The sequence below is a fragment of the Pecten maximus genome, chromosome 5 (assembly GCF_902652985.1).
Source record: "Pecten maximus chromosome 5, xPecMax1.1, whole genome shotgun sequence".
In the NCBI taxonomy this organism is placed as follows: domain Eukaryota; kingdom Metazoa; phylum Mollusca; class Bivalvia; order Pectinida; family Pectinidae; genus Pecten; species Pecten maximus.
Window position 1 is genome coordinate 6071601 of NC_047019.1, and position 27793 is coordinate 6099393.

The 27793-nt window shown below is 36.2% G+C and overlaps 2 protein-coding genes and 2 pseudogenes across 2 annotated transcripts in view; all 4 read left to right on the forward strand.

Moving 5' to 3' along the window:
- LOC117326727 (peptidase M20 domain-containing protein 2-like) overlaps positions 1 to 2480 on the forward strand; it is a 10267-nt gene extending 7787 nt beyond the window's left edge. The window contains exons 2-4 of the mRNA XM_033883449.1: positions 315 to 512; positions 1035 to 1278; positions 1688 to 2480. Coding sequence (XP_033739340.1) covers positions 315 to 512; positions 1035 to 1278; positions 1688 to 1824 — 579 coding nt within the window. The 3' untranslated portion in view covers positions 1825 to 2480. The remainder of the gene's footprint in view (positions 1 to 314; positions 513 to 1034; positions 1279 to 1687) is intronic.
- Positions 2481 to 4467: 1987 nt separating this feature from the next.
- On the forward strand, positions 4468 to 9375 carry LOC117326970 (annotated as a pseudogene).
- A 726-nt stretch (positions 9376 to 10101) lies between these two features.
- On the forward strand, positions 10102 to 19867 carry LOC117326728 (annotated as a pseudogene).
- Positions 19868 to 21353: 1486 nt separating this feature from the next.
- The window catches only part of LOC117326969 (peptidase M20 domain-containing protein 2-like), an 11324-nt gene continuing 4884 nt past the window's right edge, over positions 21354 to 27793 (forward strand). The window contains exon 1 of the mRNA XM_033883772.1: positions 21354 to 21734. Coding sequence (XP_033739663.1) covers positions 21369 to 21734 — 366 coding nt within the window. The 5' untranslated portion in view covers positions 21354 to 21368. The remainder of the gene's footprint in view (positions 21735 to 27793) is intronic.

The window sequence follows — 27793 nt, forward strand, 5'->3', positions numbered from 1 at the left end:
GTTGGGAAAACGGGCCCAAATGAAGGTGCATTTTAATTTTTGGGTTTTTGGGGTTTTATTCCATTTCCAAAAATTTTTTTTCCCAAACCAATTTGTTTTTTACTTACTTGTATTCACTGACAGGTCCCACAAGCACGAAGCAACCTTATGATCAAGTTTAATTTACGAATTACTCTATAATTTCTTACTCGCGATTTGTAAAAGGAAGTTAACAGTACGTTACTCAGTTCATACTTTAAATCTGCATATTATGTGCATAATAAATATCATATTTCAGACTTATATTTCATCGGTTAAATTGGAGACCGTGATATAAACATATGACGACTATTTTACGTTACTATTCTTTTTTAACAGGAATAATAACAAAAGGTGGTGTGAAAGCAAACATCATACCAGAAGAAGCTGAACTGCAATATTCCATTCGGGCACCGAACAAGGCGGAGCTTAATGTGCTGTTGGAAAAGATGTCTGATTGTTTCGAAAGTGCAGCAAAAGCAACAGGATGCAAGGTAAAACATGCTTACATTCGATATTCAATGACATATTCCGATTATCATGAATATTTAGGTAAGATTTTACCCTTGTTTTTCTCGTTTTTTTTCAGCTTATGTATATTGTATATTATAGGACATTAGTAAATAGCGATAATTAGCGACTATCATGAATATTTAGGTAAGATTTTACCCTTGTTTTTCTCGTTTTTTTTTCAGTTTATGTATAATGTATATTATAGGACATTAGTAAATAGCGATAATTAGCGACTATCATGAATATTTAGGTAAGATTTTACCCTTGTTTTTCTCGGTTTTTTTTTCAGTTTATGTATAATGTATATTTTAGGACACTAGTAAATAGCGATAATTAGCGACTATAATTTGCGTTATATCTTTTCATTCATGAAAAAAGCCTTAACAAAATGCATTCAAAAGAAACACGTACGTTTGACAGGAAACAGCTTTTTCTGTGTTTGTTGACATCCCGCCTTAGTCATTCTATGTCAGTATTTCAATAATCCTTTCTTTACTTTATAGGTTGAGTGTAAATATTCGGATGTGCCGTATCTTAATTTCATCGGTAATAAAGAGCTGGCCTCTACGTTCGAGACAAATGCAAAGGAATTAGGGTTAGCGTTTGATGAAGATGGAATGTGTTCGGAAGGAATTCAAGCGTCCTCGGACATAGGAAACGTGTCATACATCGTTCCCAGTCTCCATCCAGTGTTCCACATCGGAACTGACGAGGTCAACCACACTAGGGGCTACGCCGAAGCTACAGGTAAGGTCAAATATATTAGGGGCTTCACTGAGGCTACACGGAAGGCCAACCTCACTAATGGTTTTACAGGGGCTATGTATTAGATCAAACATACCAGGTGCTTCACTGAGGCTCGAGGTAGGGTCAACCACACTAGGCGCTTCACTGAGGCTAGATGACGTCCAAGTTAAGGTCAACCACACCATGTGCTTTACTTATAAATTCAAGACCGCAAAATACACAATAATGATAGTAATGTCTTACGAAAGCAATCTCATTCCGAATATGCATTTTAAAACAACGATTTTTAAAGATATTGTATTCTTACAGTTTTCAAGGACCAATTTTTCACATTACGTTTGATACAAAGACAACATTCTCTTCTGATTTCGTTAATTTAAATAAAACACAATTTCTTTACTCCCACAAGGTGCCGCTGCTGCACAGCCATATACCCTACGGCAAGGGAAAGCAATAGCGATGACAGCCGTCGACGTCTTCATAAACGAGAATCTTTTACAAAGAATCAAAATTGAATTCGAAAACGAACCACAAAGAAAGGATTAACTTGATGTTGTTGTCAAAATATAGACCTAGAATCCTTGTCGAGCATGTCTTCAAGCGTTATAATACTAATGTAAAATATCCCAATATATCACTTATCACCAAAATGGTTCTCCTGTCGCTGAAGAATCTATAGGAGGTCTTTATTCATACATGTTTCATAACTGATATGGTACATGATACAATTCGTAGCATTGTGTTATTGTTTCTGTTTACACGCATATGATTGGTCGTTTCTGACCTCCAACAATTCTGATTGGCCTGTGACTACGGACTGCTTTTACTATTCTCACTTAATCAATTTGTAAAAAAATGTATAATCTACAAATAAAGTTTTACACCTAAAATGGATAATAAAGTTTTCTTCATAACGAAATATATTTTGTCGCGTAATGATTTACATAATTTAGTTGCTCGAATTTAAAACTCGACAAGTTTACATTAATTTTGTAAGTAAAGAAGTTATGAGATAAACTTGTTCCCCAACAAAAAAGGACTGGCTGCTTATCACTGTAAAGCTCGTTTCTTTCCTAATTTTGAAAATTTTGAAACTCGTGTTAAAAACATTATAAACAACCGTCACTTGTAAGGGAACGTCTACATGTCTGTAGTACACTCCCAGACAAGCTTGCCTTTAATAAATAAATAGATGAATTATTTCGGTTTGTCTTATTGTATCTTTTTCTCTTTTGGAAGTTTTAATGAAATTTTCAAAGCTCCTCCAGTTCCATATCCAATGTAATAGGAACATGGTTTTCTAAGACATGTCACTTTTTCACAATGACGTCATTCAGTCGCATGCCATCCAAAGCAATTTGGGTAAATTGTCTTGCCCAAGGACACAACCACGACAGCACAGACCGGCCTGTTCCTTAGCTTCCAGAAACACAAACTGATGATTTAACGGTGGACTGTTCTGCAGTATCTAATACCTTGATTGCACTTTTTTGAATTCACTTTTAAAGGTTAAATTTACGGAAAATATCGACTTGAACTTGAAGCCATTTTTGTGATGAATTATTTCTTCAATGTAGCCGCAAACAATTATTTCCTGCCACCTTTGGGTAGTGTATCAGTCTACAATGATTTTTTTAACTGAATTTCAGTAAAGGGGAAACGACACGGTCAGGAAATAATGAAACGATTATCATGAAAATTAACATGAGTGAACTTAGCGGAACCATTTGCTTTGTTGAAAAATTACTATGCCCTTCCATACTTACTTTCTCGATATCTAGGCTTTTTGGAGAAACCATGAAATCAACCAAAACGAAATCAAAAGCGATTATTTCAAAATACGGACAAAAAAGCCCCGATTCTCTGTAAAGTTTTAGTGGTTATAAGGAGAATCATTATTGAGTTGAGAAGCTTTGCCAACAGGTATGAAATTGATTTCTTTCTCAAATTTATTCTTTTTTTAATGACGGAAATCATATATCCTTTCTTGCAGTGTTAGATTTTAATAAATATTGGATTAGGGAAAAAAGACTTGACCTTTCAATGAAAATAACAATAGCGCAACACATTATTTTTTCTTTTTATCACTTTAACAAGAGTTATCCCCCTTTCATATTCAACCAACAAATATGTTCAAAGCTTCTGGCTATATTAGCAAATGCATCAGCGCTCAAAGGGAGATAACTATTACATACTGTACTCAAACATAGATTAAACGTTCGATCGGAAATCCTCTCTGTTTAGTTTAAGTGCATCGTTAACTTATACATGCACGACCTCCCTGATAAGACTGGGAAGGACCTTATGATGTTTGCTGATCATTTGTTATTATTATCAGGAACTTCTGGTGGAATCCAGTCCTCGTTAAACAAACTACATTCATACTGCTCAGAATTGAACTCTTGTAAAACCAAATCGATGATTTTCATGTGCAGTTTTAACATTTTGCACTAGTGAATGTAATTATCTCGTCAACATTACAAATTCTTCGGGTAAATGTGTCAAAATTTATCAAACAAAGGGCTAAAAATCACATTTGCAATAAACAAGTATTCTTAACGTATAGACGTTTTCCCAGCACAATCCAAATTTATTTCTTTCGTCAAACCATTACTAACCTGCAACACCGAAATTGGGGACTTATATCGAAAGCTTACTGGGGCCATGATAAGGAATGAAGCAAATGGTAAAGCTTTTGACTACTTTGTACACTGACGAATCTTCCTTTGAACAAGTGAGTTTTGTAAACACACTTTAAGTAGCAGTATAAGGGCAGCTAACTTTGCATTGCGTGAAGAACTATGTCAACTCCCAAGCGACAGTAATTCAAGTCTATAATTACCTTCTGAGAATTACAAAGCATAATAAATGTACAAATCCTTTTGTTGTGGAGGCACAAGCTTTAAGCAAGGATATGCATAAAAATGCATCAGTAATATTCACTTTGCAGGGTTTAGAATAAGAAATGGCCTCTTTCCCTAACTGTCATGAGATTAAAAGCAATATAAAGACAAAGTTATGGACAAACAAAACCAACTTTTTGTGGACAAACTAAATTTTCTATATGAGAATAATATGCTATTGTCTATGTAAACATATTTAAGAAGGGTACAGAAAAGAAATAAACTGTAATCTGCAGTTTTTTGTGTGTGTGTTTTTTGTTTGTTTGTTTGTTTTTTTGTTGTTTTTTGTTAATTTTTTTTATCTTAGAAGCCTATGTATAAACTGTCACTCACCTGATGATGAATTGCATTTCCCCCCATTGACCCATTAACCCAATCGGTTAGATCTAAGTTCTATCTTCAAAGCATCAATTATGCCTTTAAAAAAATAAAACTATTTTTCAGAATGCCTTTAATTTAAGTGACACTTATCGACCATAAAACTGCATAGATGCGGCTGACCTGTCAACACTGTTGTGTGTGACATATACTTATCATATTAGATTATTGCCTTACTATGGATAACACGATAACGTGATTTGTGTTAGTATTATTCTTCACCTTACTTAGAAACATCGTCGTCGACACGTTTGTATAGTAGCAGGAGTAGCAAATTTACTGACACACAAAATGGCGGAGTTAAAGAAAGTCGCTTGTGAAGCGATCGACAGGGTAGCTTCGGAATTAAACGATATTAGTCAGGAATTATGGAAGAATCCAGAATTGTACCACAGCGAGCACCATGCTCACACCATACTGACTGACTTCCTGGAGAATCAAGGATTTCACGTGGAGAGGAAGTACAAACTCGACACGGCTTTCGGGCCACATTCGGTGACGATAGCGTGGGTCCACATGTGGCGGTGCTGTGTGAGTATGACGCACTACCAGAGATTGTTCACGCATGTGGACACAACCTGATAGCAGAACTGGGCGTGGCAGCCGGGGTAGGAATCAAGGCTGCCATGGAAACATCCGGGCAACCTATTGGCAAGGTAGGCGGGAAGTAAACAAACATTTTAATAACGCGAATATAAAACTTACAAGCCCAGCTGACAACTGAGAGTAAGCGTCGTCTGCCACACCAGTCACGCTTTAGATGAGGTTAAATGTAATCTGTAGCGTCATTGAGTGAATGTATAGCCACGGTAGCCGAGTGAATGCATGTATGTTAACTGACATGTTGCGTTGACAAGTGTGTAATGACATGCATGAATGATGACATGTGTATGATGACATGTGAGTAATGACATGTATGCTGGTTGACATGTGTATGATTAGATATATTTGCTGGTTTATTTGTGTTTAATGGTATGTTTACTTGTTAACAAGTTTATGATGACATATTTGATGATGTGTGTAATGTCATTGGATGGTTGTAAATTAGGATTACATGATTAAAATCATGTGTGTTTCTGATTAAATCAAGAATGAAAAACATCTGCAGCATTGTATGGAAAGAGGAATTACTTTTATATAGCTCAAATATATATCCTACAGAGGTGGCAGAAGGGTGTGTCCGATTGAGGACGTAAAAACTGGCAATTAAAGTTAACTTCTTTTAAAAGGAATTTTCGCTAAATCTTCTTTAAAACTGGAAGGGTAAATGAAGTAAGACACTGAGATACGGATGGGAATATATTTATTATACAATTTGAATTAATATTAGTATTGAAACAAAATAATTATTTTAGTTGTTTTGACATAAACCCTCAATATTTATGTGAGCGATGTAGGCCCTGTGGGCCTCTTGTTTACTGATTAGTTGCATTTTATTCATCTACTAGTTGTGCGTGTTGGGTACACCAGCTTAGGAAGGTGGCAATGGGAAGGGACATCTTTTAAAGAGCTGGGCGTTTTCCGAGTTTGACGTGGTGATGATGTCACATCCGTTTCCGTATGACGATGCTCAGCCACAGAATCTTATATCAGCTGATATGTACGTGAGGTTTTCTATTTACTGCAAGTTTATCATTTTCTTTGTAATCAGATTTTCACACCTCTGAATCCCTCTTAGCAATAACACACGTCTCCTGGGGCCTGGAGTCAAAGGAAAACTCCTACCATTGCATATTTCATAAACAGCCTTGCAACCCACTATCTCAAAAGATTTACGTTGGTGAAATACCATTGAGATTCTATACCATCAAAGCTTATTGAGGAATTTTTCAACGAATGGTATATTCTGTGTTTCTATGAATAATCCGCGATTCGACCTTGATTTCCATGAAAGAAAGACCATTCCTAACATACCTAAACTGACGATGTTGTCATACATGCTGTAGTTGATGGTGTTAGAAACCCCGACAGGAGAAGGAGGCGCGGGAAAATCCTTCTCGTCGATAAACACGGATTTCATAATATTGACATGGCGATAATGTCACATCCGGCACCAGGAAATGTTTTAAAGCCACCCATGCTTGCCCGTCAGAGGTTTGCGAATCTCAATATTTAATACCTACACATTTTCCGGCTTACTTGCAGTTGTATTTTAATCGGGATATATTAAGAAGGCGATCCTGAATAATCGTGCTTGCATGTCGATATGTTTGGTAGCACTGTAACATATTCAATTATATCACTTTAAGTATATGTGTACAGTTGATATTGTCACCATCCAACATATCTATGGTCCAGTTGTCTCGTAATGCCGTCTATGCATGCAGGTTATTAATGCTCTGAATATTACGCTTCGTGTCCTTTGGGAGATTCCCTGTTTCCTTTCCTGGAATAGTCTCTATGCCAAGACTGTTCATGTTCTCATTGAAGCTATTCTTAGCAGATAACTGTTATGGGGACCCCAGACGAGGAAAACGAAGGAGGTAAATTAATTTTGCTACAAAAAGAAGCGTTTGAGAAATTTGATGTAGCTATGATGTCACATCCTGGACCGAGTGACGCTCTGCTTCCAAACACAATGGCACTGGATTGGTCAGTTGTAGAAATAAATTTCCATGAATAATCATAAAAGCTGCCCGATTGATTAGCATTATATGTATGGTTGACATGTTCCCGCCACTTCTCAATAGACATAAAAATCCTATATGTAATCAGAATACACAGATTTATTTATATCTTAACCATTGTAGCAAGTTCTATTACTACAGAAAATGTCATACTGTTTATTATTTCAAATATGTTCCACTATACACATGTATTACATCTGATATATTTAAAGTGTCACATTTGCGGGAAAAGTTTAGATAATAGGAATGACACTTTGTTTCCAGGGTAACGGTGACCTATAAGGGCAAGGCCAGTCACGCCGCGGCATTTCCCTGGGAAGGCATCAACGCGCTGGACGCGGCAGTCACGTGCTACCAGACCGTGTCCAGCATGCGCCAACAGATGAAGCCGACATGGAGAGTCCAAGGTAATGTTTTTAAGCACTATTTCCAAAGATGACACAGAAATTGAGGTTTTGATTACTATTTCCAGTATGTACTTCTTGTGAAGTCTTAGGGGCTGCTATGACCGATTGGCTGAGGTGTCCCGAAACTTTATCACTAGCCCTCCACATGTCTGTCCAGAGTTCGAAACCCAAGTGGGGCAGTTACCTGGTACTGAACGTAGACCGGTGGTTTTCTCCGGGTATCCATCTTTCTTCCAACTCCTCAACCTTGCATCTCCTTAAATGACTCTGGCTGTTAATAAGACATTACATAAATCAAATAAACCGATTGTTAAGAATTTAGGTACTATCTATATTTAATTTTTGTAGGATTAATGTAATTTTAGTTTTGTCATGTTCTATGAAATTGTATATATGACGATATAAATGTAATTTTCTTGGTGTAATTACTTCTATAGGAATTATCACAAAAGGTGGAGTAAGGCCAAATATCATACCAGAAGAGGCTTCGTTGGAATATTACATCCGGGCACCAAATAGGGCGGAGCTTAATGTGCTGCGGGAAAAGATCATCGGTTGTTTTGAAAGTGCAGCAACCGCAACAGGATGCAAGGTAGAGTCCTATGTTTGAAATATATATCGTCCATATAAAAAGATTTTTATTCGACCTTGAATGAAAAGTGGCTTGATCAATAGTTGAACCAGAATAGCGGAAAATAATTAAATGAATAAATTATAATTTTCTAGCGTTTCTTTTTTTTTTTAGGTTGAGTACGACTTTTCAGATATGCCATATTTAAATGTCATCAGTAACCAAGCTCTGGCTTCGTCATTCGAGACAAACGCCAAGAGCCTGGGGTTAGATTTCAAGAAACATGGACTGCCTGCAGACAATGTTCCCTTGGGATCAACCGATATGGGAAACGTGTCATACGTTGTTCCTAGTATCCATCCGTTCTTTTACATTGGAACAGACGAGGTCAACCACACTAGGGGCTTCACTGGGGCTACAGGTAAGGTGAATCACACTAAGAGCTTTATTGGGGCTACATTATCTATATATTACCTACATCAATACGGTGTTTTCTCCTTTCAAAAATGTTTTGAATTAAAATCAACAATAGTGTTATGTTTATGTCCGGAATCATTTGTTTCCGATAAGGTCCATTCCCATTCAATCACTTAGGATATATATTTGATTGTCTCTTAACGCTTCTAATTCTTACAGACATTTCCATGCGATGAATTCAATGTTAAATCATTTAAAGTTCACAACAGTAACGTTAAGGTTTTATGAAAGATATGTGCATATGCGATCATACCTTAAGTATGGGTGTAAATTACCTTTTTATAGTGTTTCATTTTGATGCTAATTCTAGAATATTAAAACAATTTATTCATCCCAAAAGGTGCCGCTGCCGCCCAGCCGTATACCATACTACAGGGGAAGGCAATGGCGATGACAGCCATCGACGTCTTCACAAACAAAGATATTTTACCCAGAATCAAAACCGAATTCGACGATGAACCACAGAGGAAGACTTAATTTCATATGTATGTTGGAATAGTTTATGAAAATATTAAAGCTGCGATAACATTCAACACAGCATTGCATTTTAGTTCATTTAATTCTTCCTGATCAGTCATTAATTGTGTTGTATAATATATTGATAAACATCTGAATAATTACACTAACACAAATAAAAGAAATCGTGATTTGTTTTTGTTTTTTGTTGTTTTTTCCCCCGAATTATTAATATTTGTGAATAAACTTACTTCATGATATTCTAAATATTTTGTGTTTATCTGTCATTGTTTAACGCTACGTTTCCACATCACTTAACAGACATGCGAATCCTTCAGTCACATTATACTGACAGCCAGTGTGTTACTCGTCCTTACCGCCAACATCGAACCTGAAGATCCGCATAAAATAGCATAAATTGTGTACAGGTGGATATTGGCTGGGTTCTGATAAATATGCAGCCTTTTCCTTTTGGTGGCATAGCTGTGGTCATCAACTTCAGTGATCTCACTTTTTGATCTTCAGGGCTGCCTAAATGGACATTGTAGAGGTATTCGTCTGCTTTGACGGATTAACTTGTGTAATGTTACGAGAATTTCAGAATTATTCCGATATGCTAGAGATCGAAACATCCTAGAGATGTCTAATTTCAGGTTATCGTGATAAATAAAAAAAAGAATGGCTGACAGATTTTTTCATATCTTTTACGAGTAGCAGGTCTCCTTAATAGAAATATAACCCTGAACCTTTTGGACAGCCCTTTCCTGGATTCAGGTACTCCAGAGGTCCCGGGAGTCAATAGTTTAATAGTGACATTTTAGACAGTGTTACTCAGACGGTTTGGGCCCTAGAAAACGGCAAACTCGAATATTCCCGCGAAATTTTGAATGAGCTATCTGACAAGGTAAAACAGCGTAACAAACTCATACGTATAGCAGATACGTCAGAAGGAGGGTGGGAAACCGTACGTCAATACGAGTGTCACCCAGTAGCTAGTGATTCCGATGTTGAGAGTAAAATTTGGAGGGCAGAAGCGAGGTCGGTCAAAAAGAAGAAAGATGTGTCTCGCAAAAAATGTCAGCGTTTTACTAGCAAGTCTGCTGGGTCTCCTGCTGTTAGCTCTGGTTTCTTGGGCGGTCAGGGAGCAGCTAAACCTTTTGGACAGCCCTTTCCTGGATTCAGGTACTCCAAAGGTCCCGGGAGTCAGCCTGTCTACTCAAGGGCAGGGACATCGCATGGAGGCGGAGCGTGCTTCGGTTGTGGCGAGTTTACCCACTACAGACGGGATTGTCCGTACACAGGAGGGTCAGGAACCCCGACTCCCCCACAAGTTGTTACCAAAAAGTGAGAACAGAGGGACTGTTTCGCACGATGAAATGGAAGATGAGTATTTTCTTAATAATCAATTTACACGTGACTATTATGAATACGAACAAGAGGGCAAGAAAATTTTAGTAAAGGGGAGACTGAAAGAAAATTACGATTTCTGGAGAGAAATAGGCACTAATGAGTATTTAAATGGGTATAAGATACCATTTTATTCAAATCCTGAAAGTTGTATTTGGAAAAATAACAAATCAGCATTGGCAGAGTCCGATTTTGTTCAAGAAGCCATTAGTGATCTCATGCAGAGAAATCTAATAGTGAGGTGTAGGGATATTCCACGTATTGTCAATCCATTGACAGTTTCTATACAGAGTAATTCTAAAAAGAGGTTGATTTTGGATTTAAGAGTTGTTAACAGACATTTATGGAAGCAGTCTGTAAAATATGATGATATTCGTACAGCACTGATGTATGTCCATAAGGAATGTTGGATGTTCAAGTTCGATATACATTCCGCGTATCATTTTGTAGATATATATTTGCCACATACGGAGTATTTAGGTTTTTCCTGGACTTACAAAGATGGTACAACTGTTTATTATTGGTTTTACCTTTTGGGCTTTCCTCTGCTCCATACATATTTACAAAACTTTGTCGGCCTTTAATTGCGAAATGGAGAGGGGAGGGGAAGTTGATGTTGATGTATCTTGACGACGGTTTTGGATGCGGTAAAGATTTTAGTAGGAGGGTTCCTGTCAGAAAGGCAGCCAGTCTTGTGGGACAGATTATATCCATGAGTGTTGTGATAGGAAATGTTTCCCAAATTATGACCAGGTTTATCAGTATGGATATTACGCAGGCGGTTTCTTGGAATGCCTATATACAGATATCTGACGAGAGTTTATTACAGTTAAAGTTTTGGAGAGACAACGTTAACAAGGTTAATGTTAAAGTATTAAATGAGGCTGAAAACTGTTCGAAAATAGTGTACAGTGACGCAAGTGGCTCTTGTTTTGGTGGTTACGAGGTTAATACAGTGAATGGTGTGGCCCACGGGATGTGGACGGTGGAGGAGAGTGTCAAATCTTCGACGTGGCGGGAACTAGTGGCGGTGTCGAGGGTTTTAAAATCCCTTGGTAGTATTTTGATTGGCCATAGAGTGAAATGGTTCACAGATAACACAGGGGTTTGTAAAATTGTGGAAAAGGGTTCTATGAAGCATGACTTACAGTTAGTTGCTATTGACATTTTTCATACTTGTATTAAGTATGCTGTGTCTCTAGAGATGGAGTGGTTGCCCAGGACATTAAATGAGCGGGCAGATTATCTGTCCAGGGTCTCCGAGAGAGACGACTGGGGTATTTCCATGGAAATGTTGGATATCATTGTTCAAAGATGGGGAACACTTGATGTTGATTGGTTTTCATCAGTACATAACGCTAAATTATCAGTTTATTTTTCAAGGTTTTGGAATGAGGGCTCCGCGGGGGTTGACGCGTTTGTTCATTACTGGGGCGACAGTAGAGGGTTGTTTGTACCTCCCCCCATATTGATTCTACGAGTTGTGAGAAAAATCATTTACGATAAATCACAGGGTGTTTCGATCGTACCTTTGTGGAGATCGTCTAGTTTTTGGTCAGTGATTTGCAAAGATGGCAGATTTATATCACAAGTTGTGGATTACATAGATTTACCTACAGGGAAGGAAAGGTTTACACCATGTAAAAATGAGGTTGGTATGTTTGGTACGAAGGATTTGAATTTCCGAATGTTAGCGTTGTATATAAATTGTAAAGGTTTGAACACGGCAAACAAATTGTTACATTGATTGATTTCAATTATTAGGTGCATTTTTGAGGGATAATATGCATTTGTGATTTTGGTGATTATCATACATGTACTTTGGAATATACGTGTATATATTGAGTTTGATTTGTATATATTACTTATACCGCAAGGCGAGATGTGTTTATGTTTATGCCGCATGGCGAGATAATGCCACATGGCGAGATGATGCCGCATGGCGAGATGATGCCGCATGGCGAGACTGATACATGTGTATGCCGCATGGCGAGATTGATGCATGTTGATGCCACATGGCGAGATGATGCCGCATGGCTAGATTGATATAGTATGTATGCCGCATAGTGAGATTGATATTTTTGTGCGATATAACGAAATTTGTATGTTCAAATATGCTGTATATTCATTATATTTTCTCTTTTAAAAATGTTTTTTCAGTGTTACTCTGATGAAATAGAGGACCTGCCGGAAGTCTTGGTCGGCGAAGTTGCCCTGATTCCGGAGTTGCTTAAAGATTCGCGGGCTGCGAGTACTTCAAAAAATTACACGCGTGGATCTCAGCGTTGGAAACGTTGGTTGATAGCTAGTGGCCTAGGAATCGGGGACGCTTTGCCGGCTAAGGCATTCCATGTGGCTTTATATTTAGCCTCATTGACTCAAGCGGCTAATACACCAAGTCCTGTAGTGAATGCATTTTATAGCTTAAAATGGTTCCATGATTTATATGATATGGACTCTCCAACCAATTCCAATTAAGTCAGGAACGTTTTAGAAGCTTCTAAAAGGAGATTAGCTAAACCGGTTGTGAAAAAGAAACCTATGACTGTCGATTTATTATTGTTAATGTATAAAAGCAAGTTTGTTTCTGGTAATTTGAAAAATCAGAGAATCATTTGTGCGTGTTTACTTGGATTTGCTGGATTTTTGAGGAGTGACGAGTTATTGCGTATAAGAGTGTGTGACGTCGTTTTTTCCAGTGCTTATATTAGTGTTTTTATTGAGTCTATAGTTAGACTGACAAATTCAGAGATGGCGCCTGGGTTATGATTGCTAAAACTGGTACGTGTTTGTGTCCTGTTAAGAATTTGCAGTTGTATTTCGAATGGGCAAATTTTATTGAAAATTATGAGCAATATGTATTTTGTAATTTATCCGCAGTGAAAACCGGTTACAAGGTGAGATCGGATAATAAAGCTATGTCTTACACCAATTTGAGAGAACTTTTTTTAAGGCTTTTAAACCTCATGTTGAGGATATTTCTCAGTTTTGTTTGCATTCCTTGCGGTCTGGTGGTGCTACAGCAGCTGCCAAGAATGGCATTGGTGATAGGTTGTTTAAACGCCATGGGCGTTGGGTTAGCGAAAATGCTAAGGATGGTTATGTGGAAGATGGGTTTCTGGAACGTCTTAAGGTTTCCAAGAGTTTAGGTTTGTAATCATACAATATATTTTCTCGTTCTTTTGCGGTTCAGCGACGATCAATGTGCTTGTTACAATAAATACTATTATTGTTATTCTGTTGTTGTGTTTTTTTTATCAGAAGGTGTGGTATTGCAGGGAAATATAATTATCGGAGTTTGATGGGACAGAATGAGCCGATAATTATTTTCCCTTCGGTGTCATACTTTCTGATAGGAGGCGCTTTAGGTGCGTAGTGCACGTGCTGGACGTGTGGTAAGGTATTAGTATAGTCGGTCATTCAGCGGTGTTATAAATCGGAGTTTGATGGGACAGAATAAGCCGATAATTATATTTCCCTCCAATACCACACCTTCTGATAAAAAACACAACAACAGAATAACAATGCGCTTGTTACAATAAATACTATTATTGTTATTCTGTTGTTGTGTTTTTTATCAGAAGGTGTGGTATTGGAGGGAACTCATTGTTTGCTGTGATCACGTGTATTCTGAACTCATTGTTTGTCTACGATCAAGTGTGTTAAGAATTCATTGTTTGTCTTCAATCAAGTGTAACAAGAACTCATTGTTTGTCTACAATGACATGTAACAAGAACTCATTGTTTGTCTATGATCACGTGTGTTCAGAATTCATTGTTTGCCTACGATCACGTGTGTTCAGAACTCATTGTTTGTCTACAATCACGTGTAACAAGAACGCATTGTTTGTCTTCAATCACGTGTATTCAAAACTCACTGTTTGTCTATGATCAAGTATATTCTGAACTCATTGTTTGTCTACGATCACGTGTGTACATAACTCATTGTTTGTCTACAATCACGTATATTCAAAGTTCATTGTTTGTCTATTAGCACGTGTGTTCAGAACTCATTGTCTAGGATCACGTGTATTCATAACTCATTGTTTATGATCACGTGCATTCAGAACTCATTGTCTATGATCACGTGTATTCAGAACTCATTGTCTATGATCACGTGCATTCAGAACTCATTGTCTATGATCACGTGTATTCATAACTCATTGTCTATGATTACGTGTATTCAGAACTTATTGTCTATGATCACGTGCATTCAGAACTCATTGTCTATGATCACGTGCATTCAGAACTCCTTGTCTATGATCACGTGCATTCAGAACTCATTGTCTATGATCACGTGTATTCAGAACTCATTGTCTATGATCACGTGTATTCAGAACTCATTGTCTGTGATCACGTGTATTCAGAACTCATTGTCTATGAGCACATGCCATAATCCGTATCCCTCTATTTACTTTATATTAATTTTAAATCAGTGGCATATGAGTTCGTCTATAGAAATAAAGTATTGTGTCGATCGTAGAGGAGATTTCCCCCTTTGTCTGATGTATTACCTCTCATCATTGGAGGGATACAGTGCTGTCACGCATCACAAGAGAAAGCGAATTTTTTAACGCAATGGTATGCCTATTTGTAATATCCTGTTGTTGACCGCAAAATAAAACCATATTCATATTCTGCATTCGGGCATGCAAGGAAATACTTATCTTGTAATCCACATTTCTCTTTGTCGGATGTAACGCATTACGTATTCTGTTCGCCTTCTTCCGCAAAAGTTCAACCATACTTTACCCATACGACTCCATCCGGACGAAGATAAACACTTTACAGTATATTTGACAGTAAAAGCCCTTGTATCCCGTTGTTATCAACATATTCTATTAACATAGGAATAATTAACCGTTTACTGAGCATGAAATTTTTATTACACTCACTTTTAGTAGTACATTTTGAAAAAGAATATATATTTTCCTTCCATTTCAGAGCTACATAGGAAACGCATTAACATAAAAATTTATATTTCAAATCGATAAAAAACATAAAACTTTTAAATCGACATAAAAATGGTAAATATTTTGCTATATTTATATCAGCGAAATAAATCACTTTTTTTGTTTGGGATATTCATCATTTGACGAATTTTCTGGAGGTTTATAGCTTAACGGTAACACACGAACGGTGTTTGGATAGAATGTTTTAATTTTCTGCTGTTACAAATGTTTACAATACTTTAGATTGTATACCTGAACATATTTATATTAGTTAAATGCGCTCTCGAGTACATACAACCAAATATTTCTTGTCTTCTACCATTGATAATCGGAATAATAGTAATAATAAACAGCGCAAATTCAAGCGATTCCATTGACCAATGAAAATGTCCGTAACATCTGTCGTTATTAACTTATGTCGAATGAAATGAGGGATAACAAGATAACAACGACCTACTCGGAAAACGACCAAATGTTGGTTTCCTGTGAATGTATAGCGAAAACTCCCAAAATCGATCTTCTCCATAACTAATCACAACAGAACGAAAATGTTATTTACAAAATAGATTCTTCTTTATTGTAGTAGAATACTCCTTTCTTAATGAGTTCCTCATAAATATTCATGACGCGTCGAAAACGAGGCTACCGGTGTCTCTAGTGTAAACAAATATGGCGGAACCGAAAGTGTCAGAAATCACCAACAACTCAACGCGAGAGTTGCGGGCAGTTCCTGATGAGATAACGTTCGGATTTGTAGAGAATGCCATTAAAACATCATCTGCAAGCACAGGAAGCAGGGAGGTATCGAAAGGATACAAATATTTCAGTGAAAAGTATATCTATGATATAAGAGGTTAGTCTAGCATGAGATCGTTTTGTTTTTACTTTCACTTTGTCTTTTCGAAGTCGTTTCGTCACAAATACATTCCAAAGTTTCTTCCTTTTCCAATTCTATAACAATATTTGTTTCTATGGCTTGCAATATTTATCCCTTGCGTTAAAGTATTGCTAAATAATTTGTTAAATATTGCAGGAAATATATCTACAATGTAGCGAGGACGGTCACGGTACACTGTACGTGATTGTTTACAACAAGTACGTACGTACAGTGTATGACCATGTACGCCACCATACGTCAAACGTATCTCTCAATCTTTATAATTTGTGGAAACCATAGCTCTGGTAGTCGTTGCTATTTTGTATTTGACCATCTTCCGCAACTATAAGTGCATGCATTGAAGTTCAGCAACGTGGGGCAATGTCAGGCTTTGGTTAGGTCCGGAATAATGTTCTGTCATGGCAAGAGCAATGTCTCTACTCAGAGTTAGAAAACATAACATTCTTACTATTCAGGCCTTCATTTACTTCAGTGGACCCACTCTATACTAAAAAAAAATCCAAGGATCCAGTGGGTTTTTTAAAGAAAACAAAAAATTCTAGATTTCTAGTTGTACCATAATATTCATAGCAACTATTATTTTTTCCATTCCTGCTTTATCCAGGTGAAGCAGTAGTTTAGTTGAGTTCCAGTCTTGTTTATTTCATTTAAAGTGCTTGTGGCCTACTGATCAGTTTAACTGGAACCAAAACTTTTGGCCTCTTTTGCTAATGGACCTCATTTCCTAGTCAGGATGCTCATCTGTTTGTTATTTCATTGATTGCGAGTTTATCTGTGTGAATCTATTCTCCTATTACACTGACATTTTGGTTTTTAAGATATTGATTGCATATATAAGTGGAATAAATGAACCAACTTGTCTTATCAAAACATTATATTTAACAATAATTTTTTTTAATTTTTTTTTTTTTTTGTAGTCCATCAGATAGATCAGGGTTGCTTAATTCGTGCCAAGTCCTATCGATCACAGCGGAAAAATGAAGCTCCACATGATGTAGAGATAATTTTGGTAGAATATTTTGACTGATTATTTAGGACTTGTGTAGCTGATGCACTTTTAAAATTTGCAGATTTCGCATTCTTTACCAAGTCTTAATTCCAGAAGTAGCTTTGTCATACTTTATAGAAGGTCCACAACTACACAAAATTTATGAAATTTTAAAGTATAATATTTTTACCATGAAAAGTGTAGAGAATGAATTTCCTTTCAGGTGTAATCCATCAGTTGAGGAACAATGCATTTAAATGTAAGCCTTTTGATAGCTTAAACACATGTTACATAAGGTCATACATGCAGGTCAAAAAGTCCAAGTAATAATAATGGTTCTAGGTAATTACAAATGTACATACTGCCAGTGCTGGGATTGAAGTTACAAGTAGCAAGTTTTTAAGTTCCCAAGATACATATGTAAAACCTGCTTTAGCAACCATCTGTGTATAAAGACCTCTCGCTGTTGGACTTTTTTTGTCTCGAATGTAATATTTCAATACAAATTGACCTCAATATATCATTACCCTCCTTATTACTACAGGTTGTTATCAGAAATGGTCCATCATTTGATAGCAGTTCCAGTAAGTGCTCTTGTGCTATTGGCTCTGGTGGCTGTTGTGGACATATTGCTGGTGTGCTCTATTCTGTTGCCCATATGAAAACAACTGGAGTGTTGGAAGTACCATCGGATGTAGCCAAAACATCTCTACCACAAACCTGGCACATTCCCAGAGGTGAAAAGATAGGTGGGTCTGTTTCAAGTGAGGTTACATTGCAAGGCTATGATCACAAATGCCCACAGCGTCAGACCAGAGGATTAAGGTCAACATTATATAATCCAATACCTTCTGGTGTGGAGAAACTTGATGTCCAGAAATTATGTGAAAACCTGTACAAAGTTGACAAAACATGTTTATTCTTGTCAAATGTATCTCTAAGCTCTCAACAAAAGGAGATTGATACAAAATATGGAAAGTTTCCTAAAGGCTCTCCACTTGCCACCCAACAAAGACTCCACAGTGAGTTTGTATTAAATATCTTTGATGCTGAAGATTTTCCTAAGCTGCCCATGCAAAATGTCATGGTTAATGAACTACATGTGGTTCTTGAGTAAAGCAAGAACATTCAATTCAATTCATTGATGATCTCGGAGAGTCAGTCATTTGAAATCGAGGAAAGCACCCGTCTGCAATCCCAGGATCCCAAATGGTTTAGAATTAGGAGAGATAGGATTACAGCCTCAGTGGCGGGAGATATTGTAAAAAGGCAGAAAGGTATGTTAACAATAAGTGATAATAATAATAAATTATGTTGATGTTATTTGTACTTAATTTGTAGACACTCAGTTTTTGCTTTATTATACCATGTACATCTGACAGTTGTATAATCTCCTAATGTCACAATAATGTCATAATCAAGTCTACAACTCTATAATAAAAAAAAAAAAAAAAAACATGACTAGATATGTTTATATTATGTGATATGTGAGAAATGTTATTGTGTATAGAACTGTATTATAGTAATCAACTATCTCTTATAGAAAAATGTTGAACAGTTCACAGCCTAGCCTTTTTTAAGTTTAATTTTTTTTTGTAAATGCACTTCTATTTTTCAGAGTATGATCCACTTGTCAAGAGACTTCAGTCAACAAGAAAAGTTGTAACTGCAAACATGCGACATGGGATAGCCAGTGAGCCTGTTGCAGCAAATGCATATGTGGAGGTACACAAATTAAAACATCTTAACAACACAGGATGTAATATAACATTTGTTTCATTAGTTACGAGTTATTATTTGGAAACAAATTTCACTAGTCAATAAGTCTTATGACAGATATTTACCAGTTACACAGACAGACTCCAATCTCTTAATTATATTGACTTTTTAAAAAATATATATAAACAGAGTTATGAGGTATAAGAAGGAAACAAAAATACACTTTCTTAAATTAAAGATATTGATAAGATAAATCATGGAAAAAACAGACAAAATAGAAATGATGAATTGAATGTTGTAAAAGTGTTACAAGTTTTTAATTTCCATATCAATTTATCATAATGCACTTTATCAATTTAACTAACACATCTTTCTAGCTGATAATTTGAATCAGTGCTCTCTATTTCAATGTATTTTTTCAGAGGTTGAATGGAGAAGTGAACATGTATCCGTGTGGATTAGTAGTGAGTCCATGGTCCCCATGGTTGGCTGCATCACCAGACCGCAAAGTCTACTGCCCTACACTGAATCCTAAGTATGGTCTACTGGAGATAAAGTGTCCTGTCAACCCTTTGTCAGAGTGCCAGTACCTCACCAAGGATGAAAATGGGTACAAACTGAAGGAGAGGCATAACTATTATTACCAAGTTATGATGCAGATGGCAGTGACAGGGATGGAATGGTGTCACTTCTTTGTGTGGACACCTGAGGAAAGTCATTTGGAACTCATTCTTTTCAATATGAATACATGGAAAGAAATGAAGGAAAAGATTGATGATTTCTTTTTTCACCATTATTTAAGTTAGATACAATTTGTAGTTGGATACAATTTGTAATCTGTTAATTGACTTTGTTATTGAAAGCTCAATAACTTTCATGAATCAAACTTAAAGAACATTTTATGACATACATGTAAAAATGTATCATTCATACTACCCTTACTGTTATTTGGCTAGTACTAATCCAAGGTATAGTTTATAACAATACAAGATAGCTTACTTCCAATCTTTGACAAGAGGTCCCTTGAATAATGTTAACATATTTGCAACAGTCCATATTTGATTAATTGTTCCTACCATACTTAAGGGGATGATACTATCAAATAGGTGATACTCCTTGACTCTTCGGATATGCCTCTCAATGTGTATCCTCAACTTAGCAATTACCTAAGTCTGCTCCACTTCCACTTCGATAACTCCGGATGGCGGCGCCCATTTCCGTTACATAATGGTACACAACAGTGTCTACCGTTCACAGAATCCAAGTTCGCCGCCATCTTGTTTATGATGGTTACACCGGTAGCCTCGTTTTCGATTCGGAGGCGCGGCTTATGAATATTCTTTGAGAAAGGAGTATCTGGATCATCATATCATAGTAATAAAATAAACAATGTTTACCTCAGTGGTCAAGGCACGAGTTCTGACAAGCGCGCTATGGCATCAACTAACTTATGACGAGATTTGTTGTATATTAATATATATATATTTATTTATTCCTATTCGTCGAGTACAACTACGACGGGAAATTCAAATATATATCTTCGGATCACCAACACATAGTACATGTGATACACTGTGCTAAATATTTGATATATAACATAATAATGCAATTAAGGATTGATTGTCAATTTTGTTGCTTGCATGGACTGATGAAGGGAAGTAAACCTCGTGCAAATGAAGTGAACTGCAAAGCAGTTCATGTACCATTTGCACGAGGTTCACTTCCCTTCATCAGTCCAAGCAAGCAACAAAATTGACAATCAATCCTTATATTTACGTTAACCAAATTTAAAACTTCGCCACCACATTGCAAAATTCGGTCGCAACAGTGTGACGTAAGTGCGTCACTTTGTAACATTGTTATACTTATCGTACATGTGTGCACAGTAGTGGAACAGCAGACAGTCAACTATTCTCGTCGCCAAAACAACACAAGATATAGTGCCATACACGTTTTGATTAATACGATGTTGATACACATAGATACGATATTTTCAAGGTAAAATATTCATTTATAACAAATATTTATGATATTGTATAATAAAAACTTAGCAATACCCATATAAATACCAATTTAAAGTACAGTGTTGACAGTATAACTCGATCGCCATTGTAAACTCAGTGAATGTATTCACACGCCGGCAAGAATGTGATTTATCTCTCAGAACAGTAGCACGTGACCCAAAATCTTCAACGGGAAATGAAGTAATCTGAGTTTACTATGTTCATTGAGGCGGAGCGAAGTGAAAATGTAAATATTTGACGAAGGAATACAACTAAATATATATTAGTCACACCGGCACAAAACATGGCGCACTTAAAGAGAGTTGCTTGTAAAGCGATTGACGGGGTAGCTTTGAAACTAAACAAAATCAGTCAGGAATTATGGAAAAATTCAGAGATGAACTACAAAGAGCACCATGCTCACACCATACTGACTGATTTCCTGGAAAATCAAGGATTTCACGTTGACAAGAAGTACAAACTCGACACGGCTTTCCGGGCCACATTCGGAAACGATAGGAAGGGTCCACATGTGGCGGTGTTGTGTGAGTATGACGCACTGCCAGAGAATGGTCACGCATGTGGACACAACCTGATAGCAGAACTGGGCGTGGCAGCCGGGGTTGGAATCAAGGCTGCCATGGAAACATCCAGGCAACCTATCGGCAAGGTAAATGATTCCATTGATTCATGTATTATAAAATAACAACAATGTTTACTATCAATAAATATATCAATGTAAATATGGGTCGAATTTCAATGTAACTTTTCACTTTCAATATTTTTTGGAGAATTATTGATCATTGGTTTGAAATTTAGAATCCAGTAAACATATTGAACAAGAATGCATTAAAACGTATAGTTAATTGGTCATCTATTTTGGTTATGAATTAAATTTCACTTAAGATCTTTTTAAGTATTTTTTTTTTTTTTTTTTTTTTTATTTCTTGATGGCAAAAAATGTGGAAGTGCATAGTTTTATCAAGGAAGCAATAAAAACATTAAATAAAGGAAATTTGTCAATTTTTCTTGTCCTTTTGTCATTTTGGCAAGGCACAAATATGGCAATATCACCATTATCATGTAAACAAGTACAGATAGATATAGGACTATAGTAAATGATACACAGAATGAATAGTTTAAAACATCGCTTCGGCTGGCCGAAGGCTGTTCAGTGGACAGCTCTTGAATATTTTAATAGTAGCTGTCTTATCTTCGATGGCTGTGTCAATATATTCAATACCTATATGTCGAACTTTATTTATATATACGACATGCATCAGCCTCGTACATTGGAAAAAATGAAAGTTTATCTGTTGGGATAATGGAACAAATCAAGCAGATCTTTGAAATCAAGAAGAAAAAAACTAACATTTTTTGTTTTTTCTAAAAAAAAAAGGCAGTAACTAGGATACATGCATTGTAACATAAAGTATGTGATTATATCAAGTTATACTTTTTTTAAAGTGTAGAAAAAAAACAACATATGTAAAAATAAGATAAATATATGTATCAACACATGCTTTCACATTTCTCATATGCATGTATAGGTTCATGCATGGATGTAAATGATGTAAATGATATAAATACCGTGATATACAGTACGCGTCAGGTGGTATGGTCCCCAATCACCGCCACAGTGGCGAGGTCTAATCCCTTCCACTCACTCAGTCGGTTGCATGTCGGTTGAAACACCGGCTGACACCGGCTCAAAACCCGAGTGTTCACCTGTTTACTGACACCGCGCGACACGGTGTGGAAGAGTGTTGGGGATTAGTGGAACAAAGGTCCTGATTCATGATTGACAGGTACACTGCCTGATACCGTGATGTGTTTGCTGGAACATACTTTGTCGTACAGTACAGGTACTCTGTAGCTGGACTTACATTTTGTACTTACAGTATCAAGAAACGTGATATATCTGATATTCACGTCTCTGCAGTATCCCAGCCCGGTGTTGAGAAAACGGGGATATTTTTTTATGTAATGAAATCACGATCTATACTAGCGATACTACAGATGCATTGTGTTGTAAATGTACGGTACATATACACTCCAAATTATGTACGTTTTTAGTTTTTAAACCCTAGCTAGATGAGTACCACAAATGTTTACCGGGAAATCGAGAAAACAAAACACTGTAACATTTAACGATATTTTGCCGCCTTATTGTTTGTGTTATTTATAGCAATATTGTGATTGGCGCGCGAGCGAGTAAATCCCGCTCGGCTTTCGATTGACTTTGAAGTAAGTCTTGAATGATTAATATAATAATAACTTAACTAAAACAAAAAAAAAAGCATCTGACACTGCTGTCTGTTTATGTCCCCATTGAACACTATACACCTGGCCTATCGTAGCACTACCATCACAAAGAATCCTGGATCTCGGAACAACTAAACCTGATATACACAAGTCTCTGATGAAATGTATCTAAACAGTTTGAACATCCTTTCGTAATATTCCGAGGTGGCATATTGAACAGAAAATATGTTATCGGTACTAGTGTATCGAGTGTACATGTGCTGACTTCACGTACATGTACACTTATAATATGCATAAGAGCCACGATATAATTATTACAATTTGACAGTTTGAGTATGAGTAGAGTTTTAAAGTAATTTTTTTCCGAATGTTAAATAAACAAAGAGTTGTCATGGTATCATTATGAAAACTTTATGAAGCCATATATATGCTCATGACCGCCTTTTTACTACCGGACGCTAATTATATAATTAGTATATTAACCCATGAATCCAGACACGACCGCGGCTCTATCACACGCCTCGGTTACTTCAATGTACAGGCAGATACAATGTACGTATATTGTATATTTACATAGATTCATATTAATTTCTGGTAAACTAAAAAAAAATATTTGGACGTATTACCAGAAACGCGTATTAGGGATAAATAAAATCGCTATTTACCCGTACAACTCTCTTTTTATTCGTGACCAGTCAAGCATATCCCTTATCGAGAAGGCCTCGTCCCCTATCACACACGCGAGCACAGGTAAATCGGTCTTTGCTCATGAGGGTATCACTTCGGGGCAAATAGAGAGCTACTTATCTCTGTTATATATGTTTCTGGTATTACAAATTGTAGCACCTTTTCATTAAAATTTTTGATTTGTTCACAAGTTAAGGGAAATGTGTGCAATTTAAAAAAAATTAAGAACACAAACGATACATTTTTGTTAACGCGGCATGCATCAATAACTAGTTAAATATCGTTTTGATACAATACGGAATACGAACTTAAATATTTACATTTGCGCTGCATTGTCGCTATATGAACCAGAGACGGTCTCTGTATGAACCAACTAAAGTCTGATTCGGTTCACGAGACTATGAACCTAAACAAGTATTAAAATGAACGTGCGATGAAAGTAAATACAAAAATGGCTTGGCTGATAAAAAAAATTCTGGTTACGGGTGCTGATGTTTCTATAAGATATAAGTAAAAAGAGTATTTTATTTATTTTTGAATTATGATTGCCGATGTAATACAATGTGAAGATATGCGACACGTTTCGCTCTGATGCGTTGATTGACACTCACTGCACCATTTGTGGGCGTGGTTTTAGAATGATGGATTGTGATTGGTTCGTATCGTTGGCAATATTACTCGTGTCAGCGATCAAATGTTTAAAACATAAAATTATTTTATGCTTACACAATTCAAATCAATACCATTTGCTCACCCTTGAATCGATATACAAATTCTTCATTACATTTACATGTACACGTGTATAAAGTATTGGAGTTTGTACTGCAAGACGCATCTTCGCTAGCCAAGGCTTCTGATTACGTTACACTCCACGAACGTTCGTGGAGTGTAACGTAATCAGAAGCCTTGGCTAGCGAAGATGTGCAAGACGAGGTTCGGGCGTTTTGTGTGGCGTGATGCGATGGAGACGGGTACGAAAACTCTATGAGTTAGTGCTTGTTTTGAAAACACCAGAAATATTTTGTCTAAATTGATAATCATCCCACGTACTGATGCCTTACGAGGTATACTTGTGATAATTGACGTCCGTGAGAGTAATAGCAGCTAGGACACGAGTTCGTTGCCAATTAATAAAAATTACGTATGACTTCATGATCATTCAGACAATCTACGGCTATACTGTATTTTACGTTTTCTCAAAATCCGAAGGAGCATGTTAATGAAGTGTTACATGGTAAAACAATCAGTACAGGTAAAGGTGAAAGGTCGCAAAACTCTGACCACGACCACGTCTCCAGCTGTGAGTCTTCACACCTTTTCCTACGATCTTAATCCCCTACACTCGTCAGACCCCGGCCGGTGGTGGCCGGTGGAAACACCCGAGTTGAAACACGGGGCGTACTTAATCCCCTACACTCGAGTGACACTCGTAACCCTGAGGGTGAAAGAGAACCATAACACCTGACGCGTACTGTATATATATAAGTGTATTGGTACATCAAACTACATGTATACATATGCAAAATTTCTGAAAGAAGGAAGATTAAGTTCTGGAGTTCACTTAAATTATGTGTATATTTTATTACTATATTGTACATGTACACGTATGTGTGAAACTATCAAACGCAATTGGGGGCACTTGAGCAGATACTGCGGTTTCTCGCTCAAGTTTGTGGCGTTTTTTAAGTATTATTTTTACCCAACCTTTTATGCGAATAGTTTTTTGATATTGTTGTTGATTTATCTAATGGCATTTAATAAATGCTCAATTTTCGACAATATTGGTTTTTGCGTTTTTTGTTAGCATAAAACATAGCAGAGTTCACATGTGTGCTACACTGGGGAAATTACAGCTTAAACACGATAGTATAATAGTATTTATGTGCAACATAAAGGAATTTATACTATCTGTTTTTTGTTTATTATATTATTGTTTCGGAATTTCTATTTCCGGATTTGTTGTCTTATCCTTGCCGTACTTTAGTTCGGCTGTCCATAGGATCACGTGACTTCTTTGTTTATGTTCACTGGCGGAGACACCCCATCTTACCTCCTATGAATTATGTTCTAAAGCATGCTTGGGCGTTTTTTAAGTATTATTTTTACCCAACCTTTTATGCGAATAGTTTTTTGATATTGTTGTTGATTTATCTAATGGCATTTAATAAATGCTCAATTTTCGACAATATTGGTTTTTGCACTTTTGTTAGCAGAGTTCACATGTGTGCTACACTGGGGAAATTACAGCTTAAACACGATAGTATAAATGCATCCAATTGTTTAGAAATAACAAGATGTGCAAAATGTCTGAAAATAGAAATCCGGCATGTAAAATACATGTATGTGTATATGGTTGAATGTGTATGTAACATTCAAGTGCATATATGTAAAGTGCATATTAAGATAAAAACATATATATATATTCAAAACATACAAAATTGGAGTATAAGTATAAATAAAATGTATGCATCTGTATGTTGTGTATATGCATATATGATGTCAACCTTAGATGCAAGTGTTAAGTTCTCCACTACAAGACAACAATTAACCTCAATATGCATAATGTATCAGAAAGTAAAAGTGTAAATGTAAAAGGTTTGTATGCATATTTATTACATTTTTACCAGTGAAATATCAAAAATTATTCATTCTATAAAAGTGATATTTTTCACTAGTGAAAAATATCATATTTATCATATTTTTCACCAGTGAAAAATATCACTTTTGCTGATTTGACCAATCAAATTAATGATTAGAAAATACCAAAATAATTGACCAATCAGAAAGCCCGACATATATGTCAGCACCTGGACAGGGAAAACTACTTTTTTGTTTACAAATTATCGCTGTAGTCCTAGTTAGCATACAGGGTAGGGTTTTCGTTGATAAAAAAATGTAATAAACAGAATATCTAACAGTGTCGTCAGTGATACCAAATATATTTCACTCGTGTGGCTAATATTTTGATATTTTTTACTCGTGCTGCGCACTCGTGAAAAATATCAAAGTATTAGCCCCACTCGTGAAATATATTTGGTACTACTGAAGACACTGTTAGATATCCTCTATGTATATACATGTGTATGTACATGTTCCAATATAGGTGCATGTGTGTTTATTGCTTCCATATTTATACAGTTGGCTGTTTAAAGTATATGTTTATCAAACTTACCACTTATTGACTTTTAAGGTGACTGGAAAGATTAACTAAATGAAGGGCATAGTGAAGAAGGTGAAATGTCAGAATCACAAAAAATAGGTATACTGTCATTAATCTACAAAATAAAATGATGAAGCCTTCTTACAAATCTGGAGACCTATCGCTCTGCTAAATGTGAATTATGAAATTGCAATTAATGTATTAGCACCAAGACTGAAATTTATTGATTAATTATTATGTAAATACATGATATACATGTATTAGATTAATCAGAGAAATTTCAAATAAAAGAATTATTTTCAGGTCTTAAGAAGGCTTTTGATACTATTTAACGTGATTTTATGCTAAAGGCTGTAAAACGTTTTAGATTCGTGGAATATTTTGTGTCTTGGGTTCGAATAATGTATTATGAAATTTGTACGGGTGTATATCTAATAATAATTGTATATCGGATACTCTGAACATGATGTTAGGAGTTGTAAAAGAGTAGATTAACTGGGAAAATATAGACTATAAAATTTATTAATGGAAAAAGTGCTATAATAAATGCACTAGTTATACCAAAAATTAATATTCCTACACATGAAGCATGTTAGTACTGAACTAATTTAGGGAAA